Source organism: Mauremys mutica, chromosome 4, assembly GCF_020497125.1.
Source record: "Mauremys mutica isolate MM-2020 ecotype Southern chromosome 4, ASM2049712v1, whole genome shotgun sequence".
NCBI lineage: Eukaryota > Metazoa > Chordata > Testudines > Geoemydidae > Mauremys > Mauremys mutica.
The window spans coordinates 69,662,492-69,689,138 of NC_059075.1; the positions used below are offsets into that span (position 1 = coordinate 69,662,492).

Consider the following 26,647-nt stretch of genomic DNA (forward strand, 5'->3'; position numbering starts at 1 on the left):
AAAACAAATATGAAACTCATGGATATATACTGCATATATTTTAAACCAGTGGATAAAATTTCATATACTACAAATGAAAAACAAACTTAGATGAACACATCTAAAGCTTTGACTTAAAAATAGATTTTAAGTTCATAAAGCTGAAAGAGGAACTTCTAATCTGCTCAACAGTGATTAATTTTGAGTTGTACATTATGACAGAAATTTTTTAAATTACTTTTTTCCAATATGTTTATGTAGAACATGAAAAACAGAACAAGACAAAGGTAAAAAAATGCAGTTGTTGGAACAGCAAGGATTAAAAACTCAGTTTCAGCAAATACTAAGATACTGCCTTCTTTAGGAAGGCCTTCTTTCAATCCCATTGACTTTTCAACAGATATAGTACTGACTTTGCTCTAAATGGCAGCAATTTAGGTTTCCATATTAGAATAAATTAATATAGCCTCAGTATAAGAAATTTGCATCATCCATAAACATGTTATTTCATGAACCAAAATTACAATTAGCTCTCAAAGTTTAAACCACATATCCATGATAAAATTCCAAAACATTAATAATGACCTGCAAAAGGGGGAAAAAAAAGTTTTTCCCCCTACTTCATCTGTAAAGAGAACACACACCTCTCTCTCAATAAATTAAAAAAAAAATGGTTTGAACACTACTATTAGGACAACTTCCCCCACAAGGGAGTCTGGAAGAATAAAAGTAAATTGGACAGTTCTAGCCTCATTTTCTTCCAGAGCAAGGGATCTGCTGTCAAAGTAACAATACTTACCAATGGAATATCTCGAGCCTTCTCAATGCGAACTATTTTCACTGTCTCCCCTCCATACAGGCCAAAGTTCTCATAAACCTTTTCATTTGTCACTGGCTCTGGCTGCATTTCTTGCTCTGCAACCTTATCATGAGCTAATAAAAGTGCCTAGTGTTAAACAAAACAGACAATGCAGTTTAAGGAAATCATGCCTTTCATGCCAACATGAAGCACAACAGAAATTCACTAATTTATACTAAGTAGGATACCCATTGCAAGTTAGAAAATTGTGCAAATTATCTAGTAAACGAATTAAAAAATCCTAAAGATGATCTATCACAATAGCATGGTTAAGTTTTAATTATACTAATTCATAGTGAGATCCAGATATATTCCACAACTGCAGAATTCACCCTTGCCGCGAAAGTGTGCTTCAGAATCTTAGTTTTTAAAAAGCTAATATTCTAGCCCTTATGATTAAGAACATAAAAAGGGCCATACCGGGTCAGACCAATAGTCAATCTAGCCTAGTATCCTGTCTTTTGACAGTGGCCAATGCCAGGTACTTCAGAGGGAATGAACAGAGCAGTGATTCACCCCCTATTGACCATTCCCAGCTTCTGGAAAACAAGCTACGGACATTTCAGAGTATAGTTTTGCATCTCTGTCCATCCTGGCCAATAGCCATTGATGGATCTATCCTCCATAAACTCATCTAGCTCTTTTTTGAACCCTGTTACAATCTTGGCCTTCACAACACCTTTGGGCAAAGAGTTCCACAGGTTAACAGTGTGTTGTGTGAAGAAATACTTCCTTTTGTTTGTTTTAAACCTGCTGCCTATTAATTTTATTTGGTGACCCCTAGTTCTTGTGTTATGAGGAGTAAATAACACTTCCTTATTTACCTTCTTCACACCAGCCATGGTTTTATAGATCTCTATCATATCCCCCCTAGTCTCTTTTCCAAGCTGAAAAGTCCCAGTGTTATTAATCTCTCCTCATATGGAAGCTGTTCCATACCCCTAATAATTTTGGTTGCCCTTTTCTGAACCTTTTCCAATTCCAATATATCTTTTTTGAGATGGGGCGATCACATCTGCATACAGTGTTCAAGATGTGGGTGTACCATGGATTTATATAGAGGCAATGTGATATTTTCTGTCTTATTATCTATCCCTTTCTTAATAATTCCCAACACTATTAGCTTTTTTGACTGCAGCTGCACATTGAGTGGAAGTTTTCAGAGAACTATCAATGATGACTCCAAGATCTCTTTCTTGAGTGGTAACAGCTAATTTATATGTATAGTTGCGATTATGTTTTCCAACACGCATTACTTTGCATTTATCTACATTGAATTTCATCTGCCATTTTGTTGCCCAGTCACCAGTTTTGTGAGATGATTGCAATGATAACCTGGAAAACATGAAGTGAATATAAACTAATCTTGTGTTGTCCTCCTGAGTTTGCTGACATTCTGAATCAATGGCTCTGAGGGGTCTCAATACCCCATTTTACATCATATGTTAGCCCTGAAACCTAAAGATGACAACATTGTTAATCTGTAGTTTACTGAACATATGTTGATAACAAAATAAACTGATTTTGTCATTAGAACTAACGCAGGGGCTGCTGTACTGCTTGAATTCATTTTCATATATAATTAAATACAAACCTTCCAATTTTAATGTTTGAAGCAGTAACTGTATTTTGATTATTTCCATTAAAGCACTGCAAAAATTAGGGTTTCTGCCACAAAATTTAAGTGCAGCTTGTCAGGGTAAACTTGGCCTTGTTCAGAGTATACTATTAAATACATATATTTTTTTAAATGTAATGAAGTTTTAGTAACAAAGGACCTCACTGTAGCACTCTACTATTAAATCTCTGCCAAGAAGTGCAGTCAAAGCTGTTTTACTTAAGTTGCAAGCAATGCACATTAACCACATTCTTCTGTAACCGACAACTGTAAATTTCACTAGTTGTCAATTCTTGTTTGTACAATAGAGATATATGCTGGGATTTGTTCCTGTTGTTTCAGACTCCCCCACACTCCCAGCACACTTTTTTTTAGGGGGAGGAGGGAAGAGTTGGGAAGGAAAAGGAACCCTTTCCCAATAAGACCACTCTACTCCAGAGTCTCCAAGCTCCAGCAGTCAGCCCAAAGGAACAGCCAGAAGTGGCAGAGAATGATTACACTCAGCCAGGGCCCCCTATCCAGTTAATACTTCCACAGCACTTCAATGCCACCAATAGAAGCAAGCCCACCCCCCCTTTTTTTAAAATCCATCTGAACTCTGGACATTATTTTGCATTTGATGAATGGCTGTTTGCCCTTAATTTATCTTCGCTGCTTCCCATCATAGGTCCTCTGTTGCCAGTCTCACTCTCCCTCCACATAAGCCTTTGTATGCCATACTTTTTTCCCTTCCATTGTTTTTTTTGTGTAATTTTGGATAGTAAGCTGTATGGGGCAAAAGTCTGTCTTCCTGTGTGTTTATACGGTGCCTAGCACCATGGAGCCCCAATTCTGATTGAGTTTGGGCAACAATGCAGAGGAAAATAATACTGTATTATATACCCAGGCACTCAGTGCAGCTTCGCTCTTCCAATGGTTCTGTTTGAAGTCAATCTTCTGCTTTGTGCATAAACATTGAAGGTTGGCTTACAAGGTATGCAACTAAGTACACCTGAAGACTGGTGGGTGGCACTGAACCTCAAGTGTGCATTTAATTTTAAATAGTACCGTATTGTCCCGAGTATAGGCCGCACTTTTTCCCCCTAATTTAAGTCTTTAAACTAGGGGTGCGGCCTATAAGCGGGATCTTGGAAAAAAAAAAAAAAAAAACAATAAAAATACTTTAAATCCCAGCCGCGGCGGGGAATCAGAGCGCTCGGGGCTGCCCACCGCGGCGGGGAGCCCAGAGCGCTTTCAATCCCAGCCGCGGCCGGAAATCAGAGGGCTCCGGGCTGCCCGCCGCGGCGGGGAGCCCAGAGCCCTTTAAATCCCAGCCGCGGCCGGGACTCAGAGGGCTCTGGGCTGCCCGCCGCGGCGGGGAGCCCAGAGCCCTTTAAATCTCAGCCGCGGCGGGGAATCAGAGTCCCAGGTTTTCTGTGGCTCCACCCAAGTCACCTACATTCAGACCCATTCCAGGGTAGCAGAAACAAGTCCAAACAAAAGTCCAAATTAATAATTCTTCTGCCCTCTTGGGCTACCGTTCTCTTCTCTACTTAAAAATCCTGTCTCAGGGCTCCCTCCCACAGGAGCCTACATTACTCCCGCTGTGAATTTCCCTCTGTAGAAAAGTCCTGCCTTCCCCCAGTCTCTCCCTAGATCTTGCCCCCATTTTTTCCAGGGCCCACCACGGGTACCAATCCTGTTCCTCTGGCCTTCCTTAGTCTGCCTACCCCAGGCCTTTCCCAGGGAGGGAACTCCTTACCTCCTCTCTCATGGGTCTTCCCTCCACAACTGAGCTCCCTCAGTTAACTTATTAGGCCTTGCTCTGCCTCTTCTGGCCAGGAGGCAGTTAATTAATCAGCCACCCTACAGATGCAGAGCATGACTAACTGGAGTGTTTGTCCCTTATCTTGCAGGTGATGGGGATTAAGCCCCATCGCACCAATCTAATCCAGGTTTTTAAACTAGAATTTGAAAATATGAATTTTTTGGTGAGTTTGCACACAGCCTAAGATTTTAGTGAGAAAAATAGGCCTTTACAAATTGCATGTGTATATTTTCTTTAAGTTAAAAAAAGTTAAAAATTTAATTTTTTTAAAATAGCACCAAACTTTAAGGGTGCGGCTTATAATCAGGAGCGGCCTAAACTCGGAACAATACGGTAAATTTCATTAGTAGCAGGAAGTTAGAATTTTTTCCCCCATGAAACACATTAAGTTTTCATTTTTCAATCACATGGAGATTTTCCATATATACTAGGAACACTCAGTTTTTAGCCTTAAGAAACAAGTTTCAAACCAGTGTTTTTAAGGTGTTTGCAAGAAATAAAATACATAAAAACATTTTTAAAATCTACATGGTGTAGATTGCACAGTACCAGCTTTGTCTAATTTTACCTGAATGTGAGGGGCATTCAGCAAAGCACTAAGCTCCTGCCCATCTTTCTGGTGACTGGGTTTCAAAACACATTGTACCTAAAAGAGACCAAACAGTGAAAATCTGCTTTGCACAGTGGGCTAATTTAGCTCTGACTAAAGGTATCTTTAAGAAAGAAAACTAAACGTATCTAGCTATTTTACTGAGAGAAACAAAGCAAATCTGTATATTTGTTACTCTCCCTCAATATATTTATACAAAAAACTTAAGAAATAAGACATTTATGCAACGAGAATACATGAACTATTCTAATATGTCAAATCAGAACTGTGCCTCTCTATCTAGGCTGTTATCCAGTCACATTAGAGTGACATGAGCAGAGATTATTGATGGACTAGGTTACAATAGGGAATGAATAAAAGATTAAGATCTGTAAAAGGAGGGCAGTCATTAAAAAAAATGTACACATTCCCACAAAAGGTAGTCTATTTACCAAACAACAGCATACCATTACAGACATGTCTAAGGTGTCCATCTGGGTGACTCACGAGTTACAGAACATTCCAAATTATTAATGTATTAAACTGCTTAGACTTCTTTTCCTTAGGAGTGGAAAATGATCTTACTTTGTTCAAACTGCTGTTTCCACTGGCAGCAGAAAAACAATGATTCTGATGCAGGGTTTCAACAGACCAGGTCAAAACCTTCCCTCAGATCCTGATAGAGTCAGACTTCCTCATCTGGTTCTGAAAAATCCCTGTTGACAGGAAGGGCTGCCCTTTTCTTCTGCAACTCAAGATGTCAAAAAGCTTACGAGATTTACTTGGGAAAGCTGTCAAATATGTAAATCTCATGCCATCCTGACTACCAGGTCCTGATCTGCCATTGCTCAGACGGAAAGACAAAGCAGTAAGGATGCCCTTATCTGGTGAGGAGGCTGAAGGGGGTTCCATCCAGGGCCCTTATTCCTAGTCTCATGCTCTTCTGAGAACATAAAAATATATGGGTTCAGAAGCACAGGTGACATTGAAAAGTCAGGTGAAAGTGACTGGAATGTCATTGCAAGAGCCTTCCCCCTTTTAGGATCAAGAGATTGCTCTCTTCCAACTTTTGGGATATTCTTGCATCCTCCACTCTTGCTGATGATTTATCAAAAGGTGGTGGTAGAGGGTCTGATACCCAGAAGCGCTTAAGAAAAAGAGCAAAACAACTGAAGATCCCAGGAAGTTCTAGTGCAAGGTTTGATTATGAAGAGCACCTGCAGCAGTGCTAGGAGCTCCTCTCTCATATCTGGTCCCATGGTAAGGGCCACATGGCTATGCCCTTGGATCTTTGATCAGCCTCGCTGTTTAAAGTCTCCAAATAGTTAATCCTCCATGGTAGTGAGAGGCAGAGCTGAGCTAAGCAGGGATACTTGGTATAAGAAGTAATTTGTTAGGTGTACATGAGAGCCGCTAACAGAGTTACCTAATAGAGTTTCAGAGAGAGTTTAGACAGGGCATGAAAGAGGCTTTCCTTCCAGGTTCAGCTCTGTGTGATTTCAATATGGCCAGCAATGAAATAAACAGAATGTACAAACAGAATAAAGTACAGACCAATTATATATATATACACACACACACACACGGTACTTTGAAAGGGATAATTTCACAAAGCTGAAGAAAATTATGAGCCAAATCAGCTGGGAGGAAGAATTTAATCAGAAAAATGTGAATGATAATTTGGAATTGTTTATAAACACTTTCCTAGATCTTCAAAAAGCCACAAATCTACAAATCAAGGAAGAAAGCCATCTTGGTTAAAAAAACTGACCTGGTTTAGAGGGAAAGTGAAGGCAGCTATAAACTAACAATAAAATAATATATAACAAAAAGAAAAAAATTGATAGTAATTAATATAAATCAGAAGCCGGGAATTGTAAAAAAATTGGTAAGGGAAGCCAAGGGCCACAAGGAGAACTTTATGGTCATCAGGGTTAAGGACAATAAGGAGTTTTTTCAAGAATAATATGCTCAAAAAGAATCCTTACAATGGTATCGGTTCATTACTATATGGAAATGGTAGAATTGTAGAAATGTTCAATTAATATTTCTGTTCTGTATTTGAGGGGAAAAATAGATGTAGTCATAAGATATGACAACAGTTTCCATTCCGCTAGTATATCAGAAGAATATTGAACGGCATCTACTGAAGTTAGACATTTTAAAATTAGCAGGTCCAAATAATTTGCATCCAAGTTTTAAAAGAGCTGACTGAGGAGTTCGCTGAAAAGTGAATGTTGATTTACAGTGAGTCTTGGAACTCCGGAAGTTATTGTTTTGTCAATATTTAAAAAGGGTAAACAGGATGACCTGAGTAATTACATGCCCCTCAGTCATCATTTCAGGGGAAGGTAATATAGAGGCTGATATGGGACTCGAATAACAAAGAATTAAAGGAGTAGAATATAATTAATGTTAATCAACATAGATTTATGGAAAACAGATCCTGTCAAACTATATTGATGTCATTATTTGATGAGATTACAAGTTTGTTTGATAAAAAGTAGAGTGTTGATTGGAAATAAAGCATAATTTCTTTTTTAACTGTGAGGGTAATTAATCATTGGAATAATTTACCTATAATCATGATAGAGTCTCCATTACTGGCAATTTTTAAATCAAGATTGGATGTTTTTCTAAAATATATGCTCTAGGAATTATTTTCGGGAAGTTCTATGGCCTGTTATACAGAAGGTCAGACTAGAGGATCACAATGGTCCCTACTGACTTTGGAATCTATGAAGCTGACATCCCCACAGCAGAGCCAAAAATCCATTAGCACCAAAGCAGAAGCCTCTGGACAGAGATTCCCACAGCACCTAGCTGCCAAGGAGACACTGAGTCCAAAAGGAAGTAATCAGAGTTTGGTACTGAGAACACTGGTGAACCCTTAGAGCATCTCCACTGAGGTGTTTTGGGGAGATCAAGCAAGGGGATCTAACAAAGATCTCAAGAAGGATGGAAATGACACAGCTCAGAGCTGAATATGTTTTGGTTTTTTTTAATTCTTTGCAGAGTCCTGAGGTTTGAGGGAAGTCAGCTGCACCATGGCCTGGTGACATCCATCATTTGAGGTAATATAAGACTCCTTCCTGTCAGTGCCATATGATTTCTTAGAGTTGCCAGAAACCTGAAGAACTTCTGCCAGCTTTGTCTGAGGATCTTGAATTTTCAAGAGTCTGTTGCCATGAGGAAACCTCTTTACAGAATGTATTCTCCAGAAAGCAACCTCTCTCCATCTGTTTTGACTTGACAGATTTTTGCACCCAAACTTCACAGAACCAGTACTTGTTTGAGGTCCCCCCTTTTTCTTTGCCACAGGAGTCTCTGCCAATTCTGAAGTAATCTTTTCTGTGTATAGATTTATTCTCTATCTTATTTAGTGGTCTACTGTGAACACGTGGCAACAGTAACTTTTTACTGGCCTCTGTTGCAGTGGCTTAGTTTTGTAGTTAATAAATCCACACCATCTGTCACATTATTCTTCTACCCCATAAATGCTTTGCAAAAAGTCTGCCATATTAAAAAAAAATTCATTCTACCAAAAAGATTTAGTTCTGTTTATAAGGTATTAATTTGGAAATGTAAAACAATACCAAAACATCTAATTTTAGCTCAAACAGCTACAGCAGAGCCATGAATGTGCATGGCAAATTACACACCACAATTTGAGACTCAACATTTCAAATGCTGAAGAACAGTTTATAACTGACTGTGAAAACTGGTCTTGTGTGTGCTTTTATCCGATACTACACAAATTTTACGGGGGAGAGCAGCGTTTCTCAAATTGGGGGTCCTGACTCAAAAGAGAGTTACGGGGTGGGGGAGGGGGGCAGGAATGTCACAAGATTATATTAAGAGGTTGCAGTATTGCCACCCTTACTTCTGCTCTGCCTTCAGAGCTGGGCAGCCGCAGAGACGTGGCTCTTGGCTAGATGCCCAGCTCTGAAGGCAGCGCCCTGCCATCAGCAGTGCAGAAGTAAGAGTGGCAATACCATACCATGCCACCCTTACTTCTCCGCTGCTGCCTTCAGAGCTGGGTGGCCAGAGAGTGGTGGCTGCTGACCAAGGGCCCAGCTCTAAAGGCAGCAATGAACAAGTAAAGGTGGCAACAACATACCATGCCATCCTTACTTCTGCACTGCTGCTGGTGGCGGTTCTGCCTTCAGAGCTGGGCTCCTGGCCAGCAGCTGCCACTCTGCGGCCACCCAGCTCTGATGGCAGCACTGCCGCCAGCAGCAGCGCAAAAGGACAGCAGTACCACAACCTCACCTACAATAACCTTGTGATCCCCCCCCCCCGCCAACTCCTTTTTGGGTCAGGACCCCTACAATTACAACACTGTAAATTTCATGATTTCAGCTATTTAAATCTGAAATTTCACAATTTAAATCCTACAATTGTGAAATTGACCAAAATGAACTGTGAATTTGGTAGGGCCCTATTTATAACAGAACCAGCAACTCAGTTTTAATCTTAACTTCCATATTAATGTAATCTTATTTAAAATAGGATGTATGCATAAGTAAGGCTATGATTTAGTCACGGGTATTTTTAGTAAAAGTCATGGACAGGACAATGAACAAAAATTCACAGCACCACCATCACCAGGGGTCGCCCGGGAACCACTACTGGGGGGGGGGGGGCGCGGCAGTGGCAGTGGATACACCAGCCACCCTGGGACCACTGCTCAGATGGTCCTGGGCGCCAGCTGTCTGGGGCTGCCCCAGCAGCACCCAAATGTGGGTTTCCCTGGGGCCACCTTAGCAGGTGGTCCCAGAGCCAGATGCTTGGGCGGCCCTGGAGTCAGCCACACCTCGCCCCCGCAGAAGTCACAGAGGTAGCAGAAAGTCATGGAACTCATGACTTCTGCAAAACTCTATGACAAACAAGGAGCCCTATACATAAGTAGTAAGTGTTCAGTTAAGACCATTAAAAATATTGGTCTAATTTCATTGTTTACATATATTTGGTCTTGCAAAAAATTAAAACTTTTAAATTTTTGAAACATTTAGAATTCATCCCATATAAACAGGATCAAATTAAGTTTAATTAGTCCAGGTTTAGAGAGAGAGTTCTTCCTCATGTTCTTTTTTAGGTGCTCTTCTATGCCAAAAATTATGAACTGTATTGAATGTCGTATCAAACGCTGTTACAGCATCAACATTTAGACCATGTTCCCCTAATCCTGGCTCCCATTGTTATCAAGTTCAACTGATTTTAAAATCAATGTAATGACATTTGATTAACACTATTTTTATTCAAGAGTCAGAGTGCACCAAATTATTTTAGGGAGTTAATCTCCAGACAAATTCCTTAAGTCTGCATGCTTTACTCAGCCTTTTAATTAAAGTAAGGTGTCTAGAAAAACAGATAAATCATAAGTTTTTGCTGCCTGCTTATCAGAATTACATATGTGCTCCCACAAACACTCCAGTTGAACTGCTAAAACTAGCATAGTACAACTATGTAAAGAAATTCTAAAGATAAAGCCAATAATCCATTACAAATTTTGCAAATTTAAAATAAGAGTGAAGAAGCACTAAAAATTCTTACAGCAATTTTAGTTCACCCACATTGCCTATACTGTATGTTAAACTATACATTCAACTGCTTAAAGAGTAATCCAAAATATGTACAATGTGGCAGATAAAATAGGAGTGTCAGATCAATTTCTTGACCTTTTTTCTATTTCAAATTTGTGACTAACAATGAATTAATATACGTTTTGTTTTTTTACTTGTGTGTTTTCTTTAAAAAAAAAATGCACATTCACACACAGCTGCTACAATTCTAAGTTGTGCAGCCCGAACTCTATAAATTGCAACCTCCTTTTGTTAGACATACAAAAACCTAACCTCCGGAACAATGGAGTTGCACATTTATGTTCTTCTCCCACTCCAAAAAGAATCAGAACTGGCTCTGCCCAATTTTTTCTGGTCCTTAAAGGTTTCAAGTTGGACTTAAAACAGGGAAGGAGGGAAGTGGGAGAATGGCACTATGAAGGGTGAGCTTACACAAGTTTTCCTGCATTAAGAGGGCTCTGTGACTCTCCCATTAAGGATGTGGAAGAAGGTTTTGGCTTGCAAGACAGTAAAACAAGAGCTGGAAAGGAGGTTTTCTTCCCAGAAACTGCATTAGGGCTGAATAAAGAGCATCTCCAAACAGTTTGGATTCCTTGAAGGGAAGAACAGGAACCTCAATTTGAGGACAGGTTTCTTTCCTACGGACACATCCACAGGTCCTTGCATATCATCACAAATACTGGCTTCTATGTGGCTTCTTAGTTGGAATTGCAGACATATATGTCCTGCAATTAATATTTGGAAGAGGTCCCCAAAAATCAGGCACCTTCTCCACTTTCTTCTGAAAAATGGTTTTCCACTCATCTTCTAGCACTGTCTCCCACAGCTCATGAAGCTGAGGCCTATTTGGTGGCGCTTATGGATAAGGCACACTTAGCTTTCCCTCAACAAGCCAGGCTCTTACAGAGAAGGAGACAGGGGGTGCGGAGACACCTGGATGCCAAAGCTGTTTGTACCCAGTTTTCAAGCAGTGAAGATACGAACATTAGAGGATGGAGATCAAACCAGCATCCATGCTGTAAAGCTAAGTAAAAGGATGGGGAAGAGAAAGAAAATTACTAAGCAGCTCCTAAAAGACTAGCCATATCTTTATGGCTAAAATGGTTTAAAGTTTGTGTTCAAATTATTTGTGAACAAAAAATATGAATGTCCTATACTCTCAAAAAATGCAAGTAATTCACCTGTGGCCAAGAGCGAAAGATTCACACCCAAAAGTTGTAGTTAATTGGATCATAGGAAAAAACAAAAACAAAAAACAAACCTTATGAAAATCTGCATTTTTCCAGTCTGCTGGGTCTATCTGACCTTTAACAAATCCTGTTAGCAGGGGACTGAACTAGATGACCTTTCAAGGTCCCTTCCAGTCTTACAATTCTATATGATTTCTAAACCTAGAAAAAAAGTGTCAAAAATTAAACTAGACTGCTGTTCAAGTGCAGTTTGAGAGTTACTTTAAAAATCCCAAAGAAATATCAGGTGCTCACTTGTTCCTAAATGGTATGACTTGGTAAACATGGTGACTGGGGTACATGGCTCTCAAAATTTAAATAACTCTGTGATGGAGTTGGAAGTTTGTTGCAATCAATTGCAGTATTCATTTATTGGCTCAATATGCATTTTTCCAGTCTCTTGGTTCTGACCTTTAATAGATCCTGCTAGCAAAAATCCTTTCTTCTCAATGAGGCCCCTTAATGACAGCCAAAATTATTTCATTAATGCAAGGACTTCTAACAAATGAATGTAATATATTCTATTTTCTCCAAGCACAATAAATTCAGTCTTGCTTATTTTGTACAATATTTCTTTTGTCTACAGATAAATACTCTTTGCCCAGAACAGAAGGATTGCAGAATTGGCAGAGACCTGATCACAGGGACTATTTTGGGATACCTGGGGGGTGTACCAGGGGTGGGAAGGGATATGACCAGTAAAAGTTTTATGTCCTGAGTATTCCCTGGTCATTACAAAATCAGAAGGTGAAGGAGGGGAACAACCTGCTCTAACCAGTGCTGGGGGCTGACCTGGTCCCTGGCAGCCCCAGGATCTAAAGAAGCAGGGAACAAATATACATACCACCCCTTTTAAATTCATGTACTGGGCTTTTAGCATAAGAATAACTCAAAAGTAATTCACCTGTGGCCAAGAGCGAAAGATTCACACCCAAAAGTTGTAGTTAATTGGATCATAGGAAAAAACAAAAACAAAAAACAAACCTTATGAAAATCTGCATTTTTCCAGTCTGCTGGGTCTATCTGACCTTTAACAAATCCTGTTAGCAGGGGACTGAACTAGATGACCTTTCAAGGTCCCTTCCAGTCTTACAATTCTATATGATTTCTAAAACTAGAAAAAAAGTGTCAAAAATTAAACTAGACTGCTGTTCAAGTGCAGTTTGAGAGTTACTTTAAAAATCCCAAAGAAATATCAGGTGCTCACTTGTTCCTAAATGGTATGACTTGGTAAACATGGTGACTGGGGTACATGGCTCTCAAAATTTAAATAACTCTGTGATGGAGTTGGAAGTTTGTTGCAATCAATTGCAGTATTCATTTATTGGCTCAATATGCATTTTTCCAGTCTCTTGGTTCTGACCTTTAATAGATCCTGCTAGCAAAAATCCTTTCTTCTCAATGAGGCCCCTTAATGACAGCCAAAATTATTTCATTAATGCAAGGACTTCTAACAAATGAATGTAATATATTCTATTTTCTCCAAGCACAATAAATTCAGTCTTGCTTATTTTGTACAATATTTCTTTTGTCTACAGATAAATACTCTTTGCCCAGAACAGAAGGATTGCAGAATTGGCAGAGACCTGATCACAGGGACTATTTTGGGATACCTGGGGGGTGTACCAGGGGTGGGAAGGGATATGACCAGTAAAAGTTTTATGTCCTGAGTATTCCCTGGTCATTACAAAATCAGAAGGTGAAGGAGGGGAACAACCTGCTCTAACCAGTGCTGGGGGCTGACCTGGTCCCTGGCAGCCCCAGGATCTAAAGAAGCAGGGAACAAATATACATACCACCCCTTTTAAATTCATGTACTGGGCTTTTAGCATAAGAATAACTCAAAACTGTCCTACATTCTTAAACTAAATTAGGAGTCTAAGCAGCTTTCAACCAAGTTTTCAGGAAGCCTCTCTTTCTGACCATGCCTTGAAATGAAAGCTATTTGGTGACTGATAGCCATAGGAACTTTGCAACCCCATTTCTCCTGTGATACCTGGGATCTATTAGGATAAAATAATCATCTTGATTTTAAGTGACATTTTTAAATCAGTAGTTAAGGTAGGCATAGACAATATCACCAATCCAGATGACTAAGCAACACTTAACTACTGAGTTATATACACAACAGAATCTTTAGTCCCAAGATGCAAACACCTAAGGATTGGAACAGTTAAAGAACTTTAAATATAGTTAAGTTTACTTTCTTCAGGAATTTCATTTTCATCCACTTTCAGGGGTATCCTCAAAGTACTGTTCAAAACTCAGAAGAATGCCAAATCCACTGTAAGTGAACAATATCTACTGATATGACGCACTGTGAAAAATGTCCCCATTATTGCTGTAGCACCCTTCCTTTTATTGCACTTAAATGGTGTAATATTTTGCACTTAAGTACTGTTCTTTTTTTGCTGTTAAATTTCTTACTATGAAAAACTGAGCTATTATCTCAAAGTTTAAAGGTATTTCATTCCTGGATGTAATGCTTAATACTGGAAAAAATGGATGCAGTAATCAGTGACTATTCATATATTAAGATTCATTTTATTTCAACTTTGATTACTAATAACTCAGACAAGCTTGATATACACAGATAAAACTGAATATATTTCCAATGATACAAATTACAAGTTATAAAATATATCACGGAGATGTATACTATACATACCTCTTGTGCTAGCTCTTGCGCATTGGAGATAAGAGGATACGGAGGGCTGGCTTTGTTCATGTGCACTGTGACAGCATTGTGTATCTTAAATGCATTCTGAAAATCAGTATTTTGGACAAGTTGTAAAATGAGAGAGATATCCTCTTGGCTCTGGGGGTCTACCAAAGTGTGTTGGATATGTTTAAGAGAAGCTAACAGTTCTTCCACTTCTGGGCAGGGGGGGCAAAAAAAAGATGAGAAAATTAGGTTAAGCTTATTATTATGTTATGCACATTCTAAACTTCTAAGATTTGTACAAAAGACAGCAGTTCAACCTTGACTGAATGAGCAATGATGCATGCACAACTGTTCGTTATTTAGTCCACTAATAATAAACCTCACACTGAAGAGCAGATCATAACTAAAGAAAAAGGAAAAATCAATGTAATTAGGAGCAATAAAAAAGCCAATTAAAATCTTTGCAGATAAGTTCCAGATCACAGCAGCAATTCATTCCTCACATTCTTTAGCTTCTCCAAAATAACGGGTTGCTATAAAAGGGTGTGATAATCAAAACCCATTAATAACAGATTGTGAAAGATGGGAATATTTTACAATATGAAAAAGTTAGCAGCTTTGCGAAACTAATCTAGATGCTTTATTGAATATTCATAAATAGGGTTCTCTATTTCAAATACAATCTTCTTCACACATTCACAATATTTGCATTAAAAGCTTTATTTTTGTATTAGGTATATATGTGCCATTTCCTCTTTATAGAGTTTATTTCTGACAAGAAAGAGCTAAATTAAAAATTATATTGAGCAATTCTGAACGTAAAGGTTGGAGGGGCGGGGGGGAGAGAAGAGGAAAAAGCACAAAAAAAACCCTCTTACCATACCGAATTCTGTATGTTTTTAGTGTGTCAGAGTAGGAAAATTCAGACTACAAGTCACTTTACCTATTAGGTTTTGAATTCTATTTGGAACATACATTTTTAAAAGGGTTTAATAACTTTTAGTATTGCATTTTTATACTTTACTACATTTGCTTTTTGGGGAGAGTTTAAAAGGCCTTAGATTTCTTAGCAGAAAGTAGAATTTTAGGACTGTTGCAATAGTGTGATATTTCAATATACAGTATTTAAAACTAATCTTAATGTTTTCATTTTGAGTGACTATAAAAAGTTAATTAGCTGTGTTACAAACGAAAATGGAACCAATCCCGTAGAACAACTTTCTCTAGCAGGCAGTTGAGGACTGAAGTTGGAAGAAGGATAAATAAGAAGGTGACAATGCAGTATTCTATATTGAACACAGGTTAAACTAAGAGTAATCTGAATAGCATTTGAACCACATGAAGGCAGATTAAGACTATAAAAGCCTCTGTGGAAGACGCCTTCTCTCTTTTGAGATTGAGGATCAGGGAATTTCTGACTATTCCCCATTGGTCATCCCCTGCCTCATGCATTTCTTCATCCTCTGGGGTGTTCTAACTTTACAACTCTTGGTGCTCCTGATAAGTCTCTGAAGGGCAGATCCCAATCTGGTAAGTACGGTCTTGGGCATCAATGTGTGCATGCATATTTATATTTTTGCTCATAAGATGTGCCCATTGCTCAATCATCTTTCTAAAGTGGTAGTTTCTGCTCTCTCTAAAGGCTTTAAAAGCCCTTTTCATCATAAATTCTGATGAGGATTCTGGGTTGAAGTCCCTCTTGTAGGCTATAGAAAGCATCTGGCACTGTGTGCTGCTTAGAGTGTTTATCCATCACAGAACCAGAGAAAGATAAGATATTTCTGGGGTGGAAGGGGTGAGTTATTCTAGCATTAGAGGACGATAGAACAGGGAAATGCCTTGCATAAGGGTTGGAATTAAATTTGTCGCTTTTCTAATGCTCCTCTGAAGTCTTGTAGAGCTGCAGTGATTGTCTATTTTGTTTAGTCAGACCACTGAGGAAGGAGATGAGTGACACTGAGTATGGAGTGGAGGCAGTAGACCTGGATGAAGGTGTTTTGGGGGAGATGTAGGCAACTGTCCTCCATGTGAAACCGAGGCATGCTGTTGTACCTTTGGACCTTGAGGAACAGTGTCTAGGATTAGGCAAAGGCAGATCCCTGGAGGAAGGGGAACTTTTTTGCAAAGCACAGATCAAAGACTCTGATTGTAATGTCACCATTTTATCCTTTTTCATGACCCTAGTGTCCCCTTTACCATCAGGGAAATTGGGGAAGGGGCATGCTGCAGCAGCTGCACAGGAGTCCAGCACCAGCTGTCCAGTCTCATCCCCATGAGAGAGACCATGGAGTACAGGTGGGTTATAGTATTACTGGATATTTCATACACAAGGCCAAATGCATATTGGAATAAGGTATCCTAAGGTAATCAGTGTCTCAGCAGAAAACTATAGATGCAGCTATGTAAAAAACCATGCTCCTGATCCCCAGTCCCAGAGTGGTACCTAAAGTTTGTTCTTTACTTTTCCATCCAGATCAGCTGGCAAGAGTATTCACCAACAGAGCACTGTCAAATGGCAAACCTCTTGTAAAGTGAGGGATGTAGATCACCAAAATGGTGACTGGTTCTGAAGAACTAAAAAATTTGGACTCTCACAGAAAAGTGAAAAATTCAGGTGCTATAGCATGCAATTTTTTAGAAATATCTGTCCTATTAGCCTTGTTACATTCCTAATTATATTCAGCAATCTGACTTACATTCTGCCAGTGGGACACTAACCAGACAAATACACTAAATGTAACCTAAACACGGTATATCTTTCTCTTTCAAGTTTACTTTGTTCCATTACTCTCCATTCACTCTCCTTGTCTATTATGTACTTTTCCTCCCACTTCTATTTATTCTCTCTAAATGTTCCTTTTCTCTTTACAAACCCCAAAATTCTCCCTCTATACAGGCCACAGCTGTACCCACATCTGCCCACTTCCTGGCTACTTTTACATTCCCTCACCCACTCCAGAAACAGTTGACTGTTTCCATCTCCCCTTTTTCTTCCTACAAAGTCTTGCACCCCATGTGTCCATCACACTCTCCTCCTTCGGCAGTTATTTTGCACTGATCGTGCACATATGTTAAAGGCCAGAGTTCTATTCTATCTGTGAGACACACAAAAATAACATGGAACAGCAAGGAAATGGTGGGAAGAGACTTCATGGGCAGATAAAGGAGGAATGGGAGTGGAATTAGGTATTCCCACAGGGCAGGCACTTTTAAAAGATAGATGCCTATACATACCAAGTTACCCAATTAATAAGTATTTCAGTCATATACATAAAAATCTATAATGATCTTACTGGAAACTAGGATTCAGAAATATGAGTCTGGGAAAATATTAGATTAAGGGATACATCTGTGTACAGTATACCTAATAAGATCCAGTTCATTCCCCACTACTCGCCAATGAGAAATCAGTCTATTATATCCACTCCCACCTTTGAACATTTTTCAATTATAAATATTTTCCTTAAGACAAAAAAGTTACTACTACTTAAAGAAAGGTAAACCATCTCTACTCACAGAGAAAGTGAGGCTTCTTTTTGAAACTGCAGGTCCATTATATATCAAAGACTATTTCTCCACCCAAATACTCCTTGTTTTATTCCCCGTTTATGAGAAAAGTTGCAGCCTTTCCTGCTGGTTTAAGAAATGGCAGGGAAAATGTCTGAGCACTATGTAATGTGTGTATTAATCAAAAGCCTGGCAGGAGAAAAGAAATACGCAATTGCAGGGGAGGATTCCTGTTGCAGTTTGACATGTTAGCAGATTAGAAAAGGAGGGAAAGGAAATAATAGCTGTCATTTGTTATTTTAAATATAGGTTAAATACTGCATATACCTCAAAAATACAATATGGATAGGAGCCACGATATTAACTGAGACATGTATTTCTAATCTATGCAAATTGTTTATGTCAATAGATTAATTTATTTCATTTTTTTTGGGATCTCAAGTTCTCATTAATCCTCTGCAGTACCTAGACATCTGGGTTAAGAAACAGCTATGGTGCTTTCTAATCAGAATATGTTAAAATCCAAATATATTCTCTTGCTTAAATCTCTGAATGTCACCTGGTACTAAAAAGGCATTAGAGTATAAAACGAATTCTTTTCAACAATGAAAAATGAGGACTGTTTATATTTATTGGGCCAGCATTGCTATTTGTGCCCAGCACTTGTTCAGAGTTTCATTAGGGTTTTAAAAAAAGCCTATAAAATACTGATCCACTGTTCTTATAGATTTTTAGTCACTGAATAACAGTTTAATATTTTCTTGTATATTAACCCTGACTAAAATCAGTCATAATAATCATTTAAGGATTTTGGTAATACTTCTGTAAGAATTACATGACAGTGACCCACTCCTGGACAACAAGAGTTGAGTCAGGAAGAGGCCAAGCAGCTAATGTAGCATTTTTGGCAGATTACCAGACATGAAGTAATACTGTAGTTCAGTGTTTCTCAAACTGGGGTCCGCAGACCTTGATCAACTCCTTCCCCTCTCTCCAGTGCCTTCTGCATGCCGGGGAACAGCTGTTCAGCGGCATCGAGGCAGCGATGGGAGGGAGGGGGAAGAGTGGGGACAGGGTGCGCATGGGGGATGGAAGAGGCGGGGAAAAGGAGGGTCAGGGGTGGAGCGGCAGTAGGGACTTGGGGAGCCGCAAAAAAATTTAAATAAAGACGTGGGTCCTCAGGTTGCTAAAGTTTTAAAACTACAGCAGCAGTTCTCAAACATATCTAATTCTTTTTTGTTGCTGTTTTAAAATCATTGACTATGAACCTCATGGCAACTGAAGCTGTTTATTATTAAAATTAGCATGATGGCCTCTGAAAGGCAGGCATTCAGTATGTTTTCAACAAAAGAGCTGAACTGTTCATAATGGACTCCCACACTCCCCCATCATATCTGATTTTTTTTTTAAATGTATTCTTAAACTAGCTTTTTTTCCCACCCACTAAGCTTCAGAATGAGACAGTCTTATTTTGATGTTCAGCAAAAGTATCAGTTGTTAGATGAATCCAGAATGCGGGGGGGTGGGGGAGGAAAGACATGCATACAAGTTAACAAAGCCCTAAGAAAGGACAGTATAATTGTTGTAGAGCCCTTTTGTTGGTTACTTTCTTGTCTTTTCCATTATATTACAACTTGGAGATTCTAGCTGTATTAGTGGTTGAATATGATTCCTCATGGACTATTACAGAGTTGAAGGTTACACCATTTAAACAAACTCAGTTTTCCTTAGATTTGCAGTAGCACCTCAGATTTGACCTGTGAACTCAATGTCATCCTAAACTGGGTATTAATCATATAAAACTACTAACATGTTGTCATTCCTTAAAATCCGGCTGAAATAGTTGCTTATGCAACCTTGATTCAGCCCTTTTCTGTGTGTACATTCTGACAGTCTTTAATAATATGATCACACTTTTTTCCACAAGACTCCACCTCTTTCAGGTGCACAAGACTGTGCTCAATTAATGAGTAACTAATCAATACTTTGTTTTATCCTCTTCAATGTCTGGTCCGAGGCCTTATTTACTGAACACAATTCAAACCCTGCTTTTCTAGAGCACTTATCACTATGGTATCCTAGTGCTCTAGTGCAATATTTCTCAACCTTTTTGATACCAGGGACTGGCTTGCTGTCTTTGCTAGTCCATGGACTGGTCATTGAGAAACATTGCTCTAGTGGACGAGTGCTAGAATGAGACGAGACACACTTAACCAGAGGATTTCACAAACATTTGATGACACCAGAAGAATAGTGAGACTTAGGAAGCTTGGGTTCCATTCCAGTCACTAGAAGTAAGTGTGCTCTTGTGGGCACAAACTCTTCTGCCTGTTTCCTCCAACTCTGACCCCTCTCCCCCATTTCATCTAACTGGTCCCAGTCCTCTCTCTTTTCTGCCCCAGATCCTTGTCCCAGTCCTAATCGCCACTCCTCCGCAGGTTCATCATAGTCCCAGTACCCCTAGCCCAGCCAGTTTATTCCCCTTTCAGCCTAGCTGTCAAAGTCCAAATTCCCCTGGCTCACAGTCTCTTCCCCTCCATGTACCCAGTCCCCTCCCTCCCACTCCAACTTCTTGTGCCCCACTCTCCTTGCCCCCAAATTCCTCCTCCTTGAACCTGATTTGATCCCCCCCACCAACTGGTTCCCAGTTCCTCTACCCTCACTGGGCTCCTCATTAACAATCTGTCATTCACACGTTCCTGTCCCAGTCTCTTTGCCCACCGAATACCAATTCTATCCCAGCTCTTCATCTAATCTCAGTATGACCCTTCCCATTTCTCTCACCAGCTCCCAGCCTATTGCTCAATCTCTCCGAGCTTCCCCTTCCCCCCAAGCTCCCAGTCCCCTAGCCAAATGAGTTGCAGCCTGCCCTCAACCACGACCCAGCTCTCAATCTCCTTCCTAGCCAGTCCCAGTCTCTCCCTTGCAACTCAGTCACTGTATCTCTTCTTCCTCTCCCCTCCCCACCTGATTCCAGTTGCAGTCTACTTCTTTCCTTTCCTGCTGGTCCTGCTCTTGTCTGCTCTACATTCTAATTAGAGGTCTTCCTCCTCCTGTGCTAGCTTGGGGGAGAGGAAGAAGAGAAAGAGAAGGAATTCATTCAGAGCACAAGAGAGACAGGTTCTCTGCTCCCAGTTCCAATGCTTGGCCTCACTGAGGGCCGGATAAAGTCCTTCTGAGCCTCTACATCCCTGAGTTGGAACATGCTTAGCCACTCTTTAGGGATGGCATATGCAGAGTCTGGTCACACACAGGAACTGGGAGGGAATGGAACATGCAAAGCAATGATGGAATCAGAGATTTTAGCTGTTAAACTTGAGCAAGTCTCTACTGAGCATGCATGAATTGTGATTTTTCTTATAACAACCAAATTTGGGCAGATTTTCACAGGAACAGCAAAAAAAAACCCTGACAACAGCCACCCCGCCTGACAAATTTCAAATCCCTGCTCCAATGCAGAGAAATCTTCGAGGATTTCAAAGAAAAGGTTGCCAAATGTATTTTTAACATGGACAAAACCTATTTTTCCCCAGCTGTTCTCAGAAATGGCTGAAATTTAAAAATCTGCCTGACGCAGGCAGCCAACATGAAAAATTTCAGCCCAAATGGTTTAAGTTTTCCAAAGTTAGATGCAACAGAAAACAGGGTCTAAATACGGAGAGTGTCTAGCAACATTGATAATAGCCAGTACTTCCAGCCTTGCCTATAATAAATATTAATGGACTGCCCGCAGATCATGGAAGTGCCCAAACAAGTTTTGGTAGCTCATCTCTAAACTTTGTTGACTCTCAAAATTCTCAGTGGAATACTGTGTGGGATTGTCACTTTCCTAACAACTATAGGCCTCTTCCTATTATATGTGGTTATTGACTGGCAGATATTCAAATTTCCATTGTACTGCAATCAAGAAATGCTTCCAAATCCATAGCACATTACATAAGGGATACCTTCCAATGGATGTGCATTTCTGACAAAAACATCCAGATAGTTTAAAGCTAATCTCCCTTTCTCCAAGCAGAAACTGCAAATTGCTACACCAGACTAAAATCTATCAAGTGCACTACAATTAAATCCTGCCTGCATCTCAAAGAAATAGCAATTTATGCTCTTGATATCCAACTATTTACTGTACAGTGTCTCCCTACTCTGTGCTCTGGAAATTCTAATGTCAAAAAGGAGACCTCACTGAGAAACTAGAATGGATTCAAATGACAAAAAGCAAAAGAAGTGGGGAGGTTGTAGTAATTTAAAATGTAGTTTGCTTAAACTTACATAGCCCAATCTCAGTCTTACGTTAATTTGAAGATCCAAAAAAAGTACCTCCACATTGAGGACCCAACTCAGTTTTTTTTCCAAATCATATGGAGAAACTCCTATGTTCCCATGTGTGAAGATGAAAGATCGTCAAAACCTCTTAATCAGCTCACCATTTTGCCACCCACATCTACAATTCACAGCAGGAGTGTTGCAAATGGCACAACTAACAAAAGCTGAACTTAAATTTGAACCAATAGATAATAGAAGTGAAAATCTTATAAAATTTCATTCTGTGAAACAGACTTTTTATCTTGCTAGAAAGAGAAAACAAAGAAGTTACCTAGCAGTAGATATGATGCAGAATGAACAACTGATTTTCTGTCTCCTTACACTCTTCAATAGCAACCTCTACATCTAATTAAGAATAAATGTGCTCTGAAAGGAATCTCTTTACTAGAAGAATGATGGCTGCAATGCAGGGTTTGAAGATATGAATGAGTTAGGCTGGTATCCTATGGATCCCCCACTTTATAGTTATAAGAAATTATAAAATTGCCAGTGATGGACATACCCTGAATATCCAGCAAGACTACTTTGAGGACTTAGCCAGAGATTGATCCAGGTAGCACTTGATGTGCAACGTGGCAACATCCCTTTGGGCTTTGCCACAATGACGACCTGGGTTGGTGGGGAAATAGCTCAGTTGTAGATGTTCAGGATTATTTTCTTTTCTCTGCTCATAAATATGAGCAAAGAGGGAAAGAGTGGTACAAAGAAATGTAAGAGAATCTCTGAACCTGATTTAAAGGGACAAGAATCTATTATGATTAGGATGGTCCCAGAAGCGTTTTTTTCTTTAAACACAAGGTTAATCTTTACCTGAACTAGATTGCCACAGCAGCAAAGAGTCCTTTGATGAGCCGACGAAGTGGGTATTCACCCACGAAAGCTCATGCTCCAAAACGTCTGTTAGTCTATAAGGTGCCACAAGACTCTCTGCTGCTTTTACAGATCCAGACTAACACGGCTACTCCTCTGATACTAGATTGCCACAAACTCCTAATGACTCTTTCTGGCTTGGAAAACACATACAACTAATAGAAGTAGCGGACAAACCCTTTAATGCAAACAAAAACTTTCTGCCCAACAGAAGGAAGGCAGGAAATAGTTATATAAAAGTTTAACAGTTAAGTTCTGGAATGAAATTTATTTTTAGTTATCACTGGTTAACTATGTTTGCATTGTTCCAGTTTAAAAGCTAAAAACATATTTCAGCAATCTAAAAAAATTTTTTTCCCCCATCCACTAATTTAAAAAAACAACTTTCATTAGGAAGTTACACAGGCAAGAGCTAAAAAAATTACTTATGCAGAGCCTACAAAAGCTCAGCACATCAGCATTTGAACCAGAGGTATCTGGCTGCACATAAGTGACCACACGTCATGGGCTAGAAAGGGTTCAGTAAGAACGCAGGAAACTTGGGGGAGAGGGGTGGAGGAGAAGAGAGAAAAACAAACGGACACTAGTTTTTGCTAACCTGATTGGGAGACAGGGAGAGCGCCTCTAACCAAGATATGGTCACTTTAATCAAAGTCACCTTTTCAGGGGTGTACTGTTTTCTCTGAATACAATTAAGAGTTAAGGAGCTTCTGTGGTAAAGAATCAATTTGACTACTAATTTTCCATTGTCAATGGGCAAATACTACTTCCCTCTCCACATGCATCTTATTTTATGCTCACCATGGCTCTCCTTTTGAAAATGAAAGATTCTGAATAAAAGACGGTTACTCACCGTTGTAACTGTTGTTCTTCGAGATGTGTTGCTCCTATCCATTCCAGTTAGGTGTGCGCGCCGCGCGTGCACGGCTCTTCGGAAGATTTTTACCCTAGCAACACTCGGTGGGTCGGCTGAGCGCCCCCTGGAGTGGCGCCACTATGGCGCAGGATATATACCCCTGCCGACCCATCCGCCCCTCAGTTCCTTCTTGCCGGCTACTCCGACAGTGGGGAAGGAGGGCGGGTCTGGAATGGATAGGAGCAACACATCTCGAAGAACAACAGTTACAACAGTGAGTAACCGTCTTTTCTTCTTCGAGTGATTGCTCCTATGCTTTCCAGTTAGGTGATTCCCAAGCCTTACATAGGTGGTGGGGTCGGAGTTAGATGTTGCAGAATACAAAACTGCTGAGCCAAAGGCTGCATCATCTCTGGACTCTTGGGCCAATGAGGCAAAGGTGTGGACCGAGGGCCAGGTAGTTGCACTACACATCCCCTGAAAGGGTACGTGAGCCAGGAAGGCAGCAGAGAAGCCTGAGCCCTGGTGGAATGTGAAGTAAGGTGGCTCTATGGAACATGGGCCAAACCCCAGGAGGTGCGGATGCACGATGTCATTGAAGACGAAATCCTCTAGGAGGAGACAGGCATGCCCCTCGTCCGGCACGCCAGCACGACGAAGATTTGGGGGCGTTACGAAAGGGCTTTGCCCGCTCGATATAGATTGCGGATGCCCTACGGACGTCTAGGGAGGGCAATTGTTGCTCTCCTCGCTATAAGTGAGGCTTCAGAAAGAAGACCGGAAGGGAGATATCTTGGATGATATGAGAGGCTGACACCACCTTTAGGGAGGAAGGCCGGACGTGGTCACAACTGCCCTTGTCCTTGAGAGACACAGTATACCGTGGGTCCATCGTGAGCGCCTGAAGCTCGGAGACTCGTCTGGCCTATGGAAAGGCCACAAGGAAAAACTGTCTTCCAGGACAGGTATGTCAGCAAGTATGTCGTCAGTGGCTCGAATGGCAATCATAAAACTGGTTAGAACCAGGTCGAAGACCCAGGTTTTGGCGGAGGCCAACTGGGGGGGTATAACGCTCCAAGCCCTTGAGGAACCTAGAAACCACAAGGTGTAAGAATACGGAGCGGCCACTCTCCGCTGGGTGGAAGGGAGAGATGGCTGCCAAGAGTGCCCTTAATGAGGATTGCGCCAGGTGCTGCTGTTTGAGAGACCAGAGGTAGTCCAAGACGGACTGGATCGGGACCTTGGCAGGAGAAACATTGTGCGTTTCGCAGCAGCAGTAGAAACGCTTCCACTCTGCCAGATACGTTAACCGAGTGGAAGATTTCCTACCACCCAGGAGAATTCTGTAGAACCGAGGCAGAACAATGCAACTGGGATCGGTTTAGCCACGCAGCAGCTATGCTGTGACGTGCAGGGATTACAAGTCTGGGTGGTGAAGCTTGCTGCGATCCCGCGTTATGGGGTCTGGGCAAAGAGGCAGGGAAATAGGGTTGGCTACCGACAGGGGTAGCAACCTCGTGTACCCGTGCTGCCTGGGTTACGCTGGAGCGATCATGATCAGGTGCGCTCTGTCCCTGCGGAGTTTTGGCAGGACCTTGTGCACCAGCGGGAACGGTGGAAAGCGTACAGCCGATGGCTCATCCACGGCATCAGAAAACACCTCCAAGATCGAGCCCGGGGAGAGGCCTTGGAATGAAGAGAACTTTTCTCTCTTTTCGTTCTCGCGAGAGCGAAAAGGGCTATGCGGGGAAAGTCCCACTTCCGAAAAACGGAATGGAAATGCCCGGAGGAAACGACCACTTGTGAGATAGGAAGGAACTGCTGAGGCGATCCGCCAGCTGAAATGCCTGGTATACAAGGCAGACTGCTCTCAGCTTTCAGACATTGATGTGGAAGGCCAGCTCTTGAGCCGACCGAAGGCCGTGAGTGCGAAACTGACCCAGGTGAGCACCCAGCCGAGAGATGGGGTGTCTGTCATGAGGGACCCCAAGGAGTGAATGGAACAGTATCCCTGGATACACCAGGGAGGGCGCTGACTCCCGGTCGAGGGAGCCTAGGATGCTCAGGGGGAATGAGACGACCATGAGAATGCTATCTCTGCCCGGGTGGTACACCAAGGTGAGCCACGATTGAAGTGGACGGAAGCGAAGCCTGGCATGTTTGGAAACAACGTGCAGACAGCCATGTAACTCAGGAAACCTAGGCAAGTGCGAGCCAAAGTTGTTGGGAAGGTCCGTAGACCTTGTACAAATGTTACCATCGCCTGCAACCGAGGCGGAGGTAAGCAGGCTCTGGTGAGACTGGAGTCCAGGATGGCCCCAATGAATTCTATTCCCTGTGTGAGAATCAGAGTGGATTTTTCTATTGATCATCAGGCCTAGACACAGGAATAGGTCCGTGTCGATGCCCACATGACTGGTAACTTGGGCTCGGTGGTCCCTCTGGAAACGACGGTAGGCCCGAAACCGGGGGTACCTTCTCTGTGGAGGAGAAATGGCGACGAGAAAATACGCGCCCTTCATATCGAGGGCGGCATACCAGTCTCCGGGATCCAAGGATGGGATGACGGTCCCCATGGGTACCATGCGGAACTTATCTGCATCGTGAACTTGTTGAGTCCCGCAGATCTAGGATAGGTCTGAGACCTCCCTTCGCCTAGGGGATTAGGTTTCATCCTTAGGTGCCTCCTGTATAGCGCCGATGAAGAGGAGCGTCCGCACCTCTTACAAGAGGAATCACTCATGAGAGGAGTCCCTA

General features: G+C 41.1%; 1 protein-coding gene across 1 annotated transcript in view; it reads right to left on the reverse strand.

Moving 5' to 3' along the window:
• PALS1 (protein associated with LIN7 1, MAGUK p55 family member) overlaps positions 1 to 26,647 on the reverse strand; it is a 132,963-nt gene that overhangs the window by 35,875 nt on the left and 70,441 nt on the right. The window contains exons 3-5 of the mRNA XM_045012440.1: positions 14,335 to 14,543; positions 4,832 to 4,909; positions 779 to 925 (exon numbers count right to left, since the gene is read on the reverse strand). Of these exons, the coding sequence (XP_044868375.1) occupies positions 779 to 925; positions 4,832 to 4,909; positions 14,335 to 14,543 (434 nt within the window). The remainder of the gene's footprint in view (positions 1 to 778; positions 926 to 4,831; positions 4,910 to 14,334; positions 14,544 to 26,647) is intronic.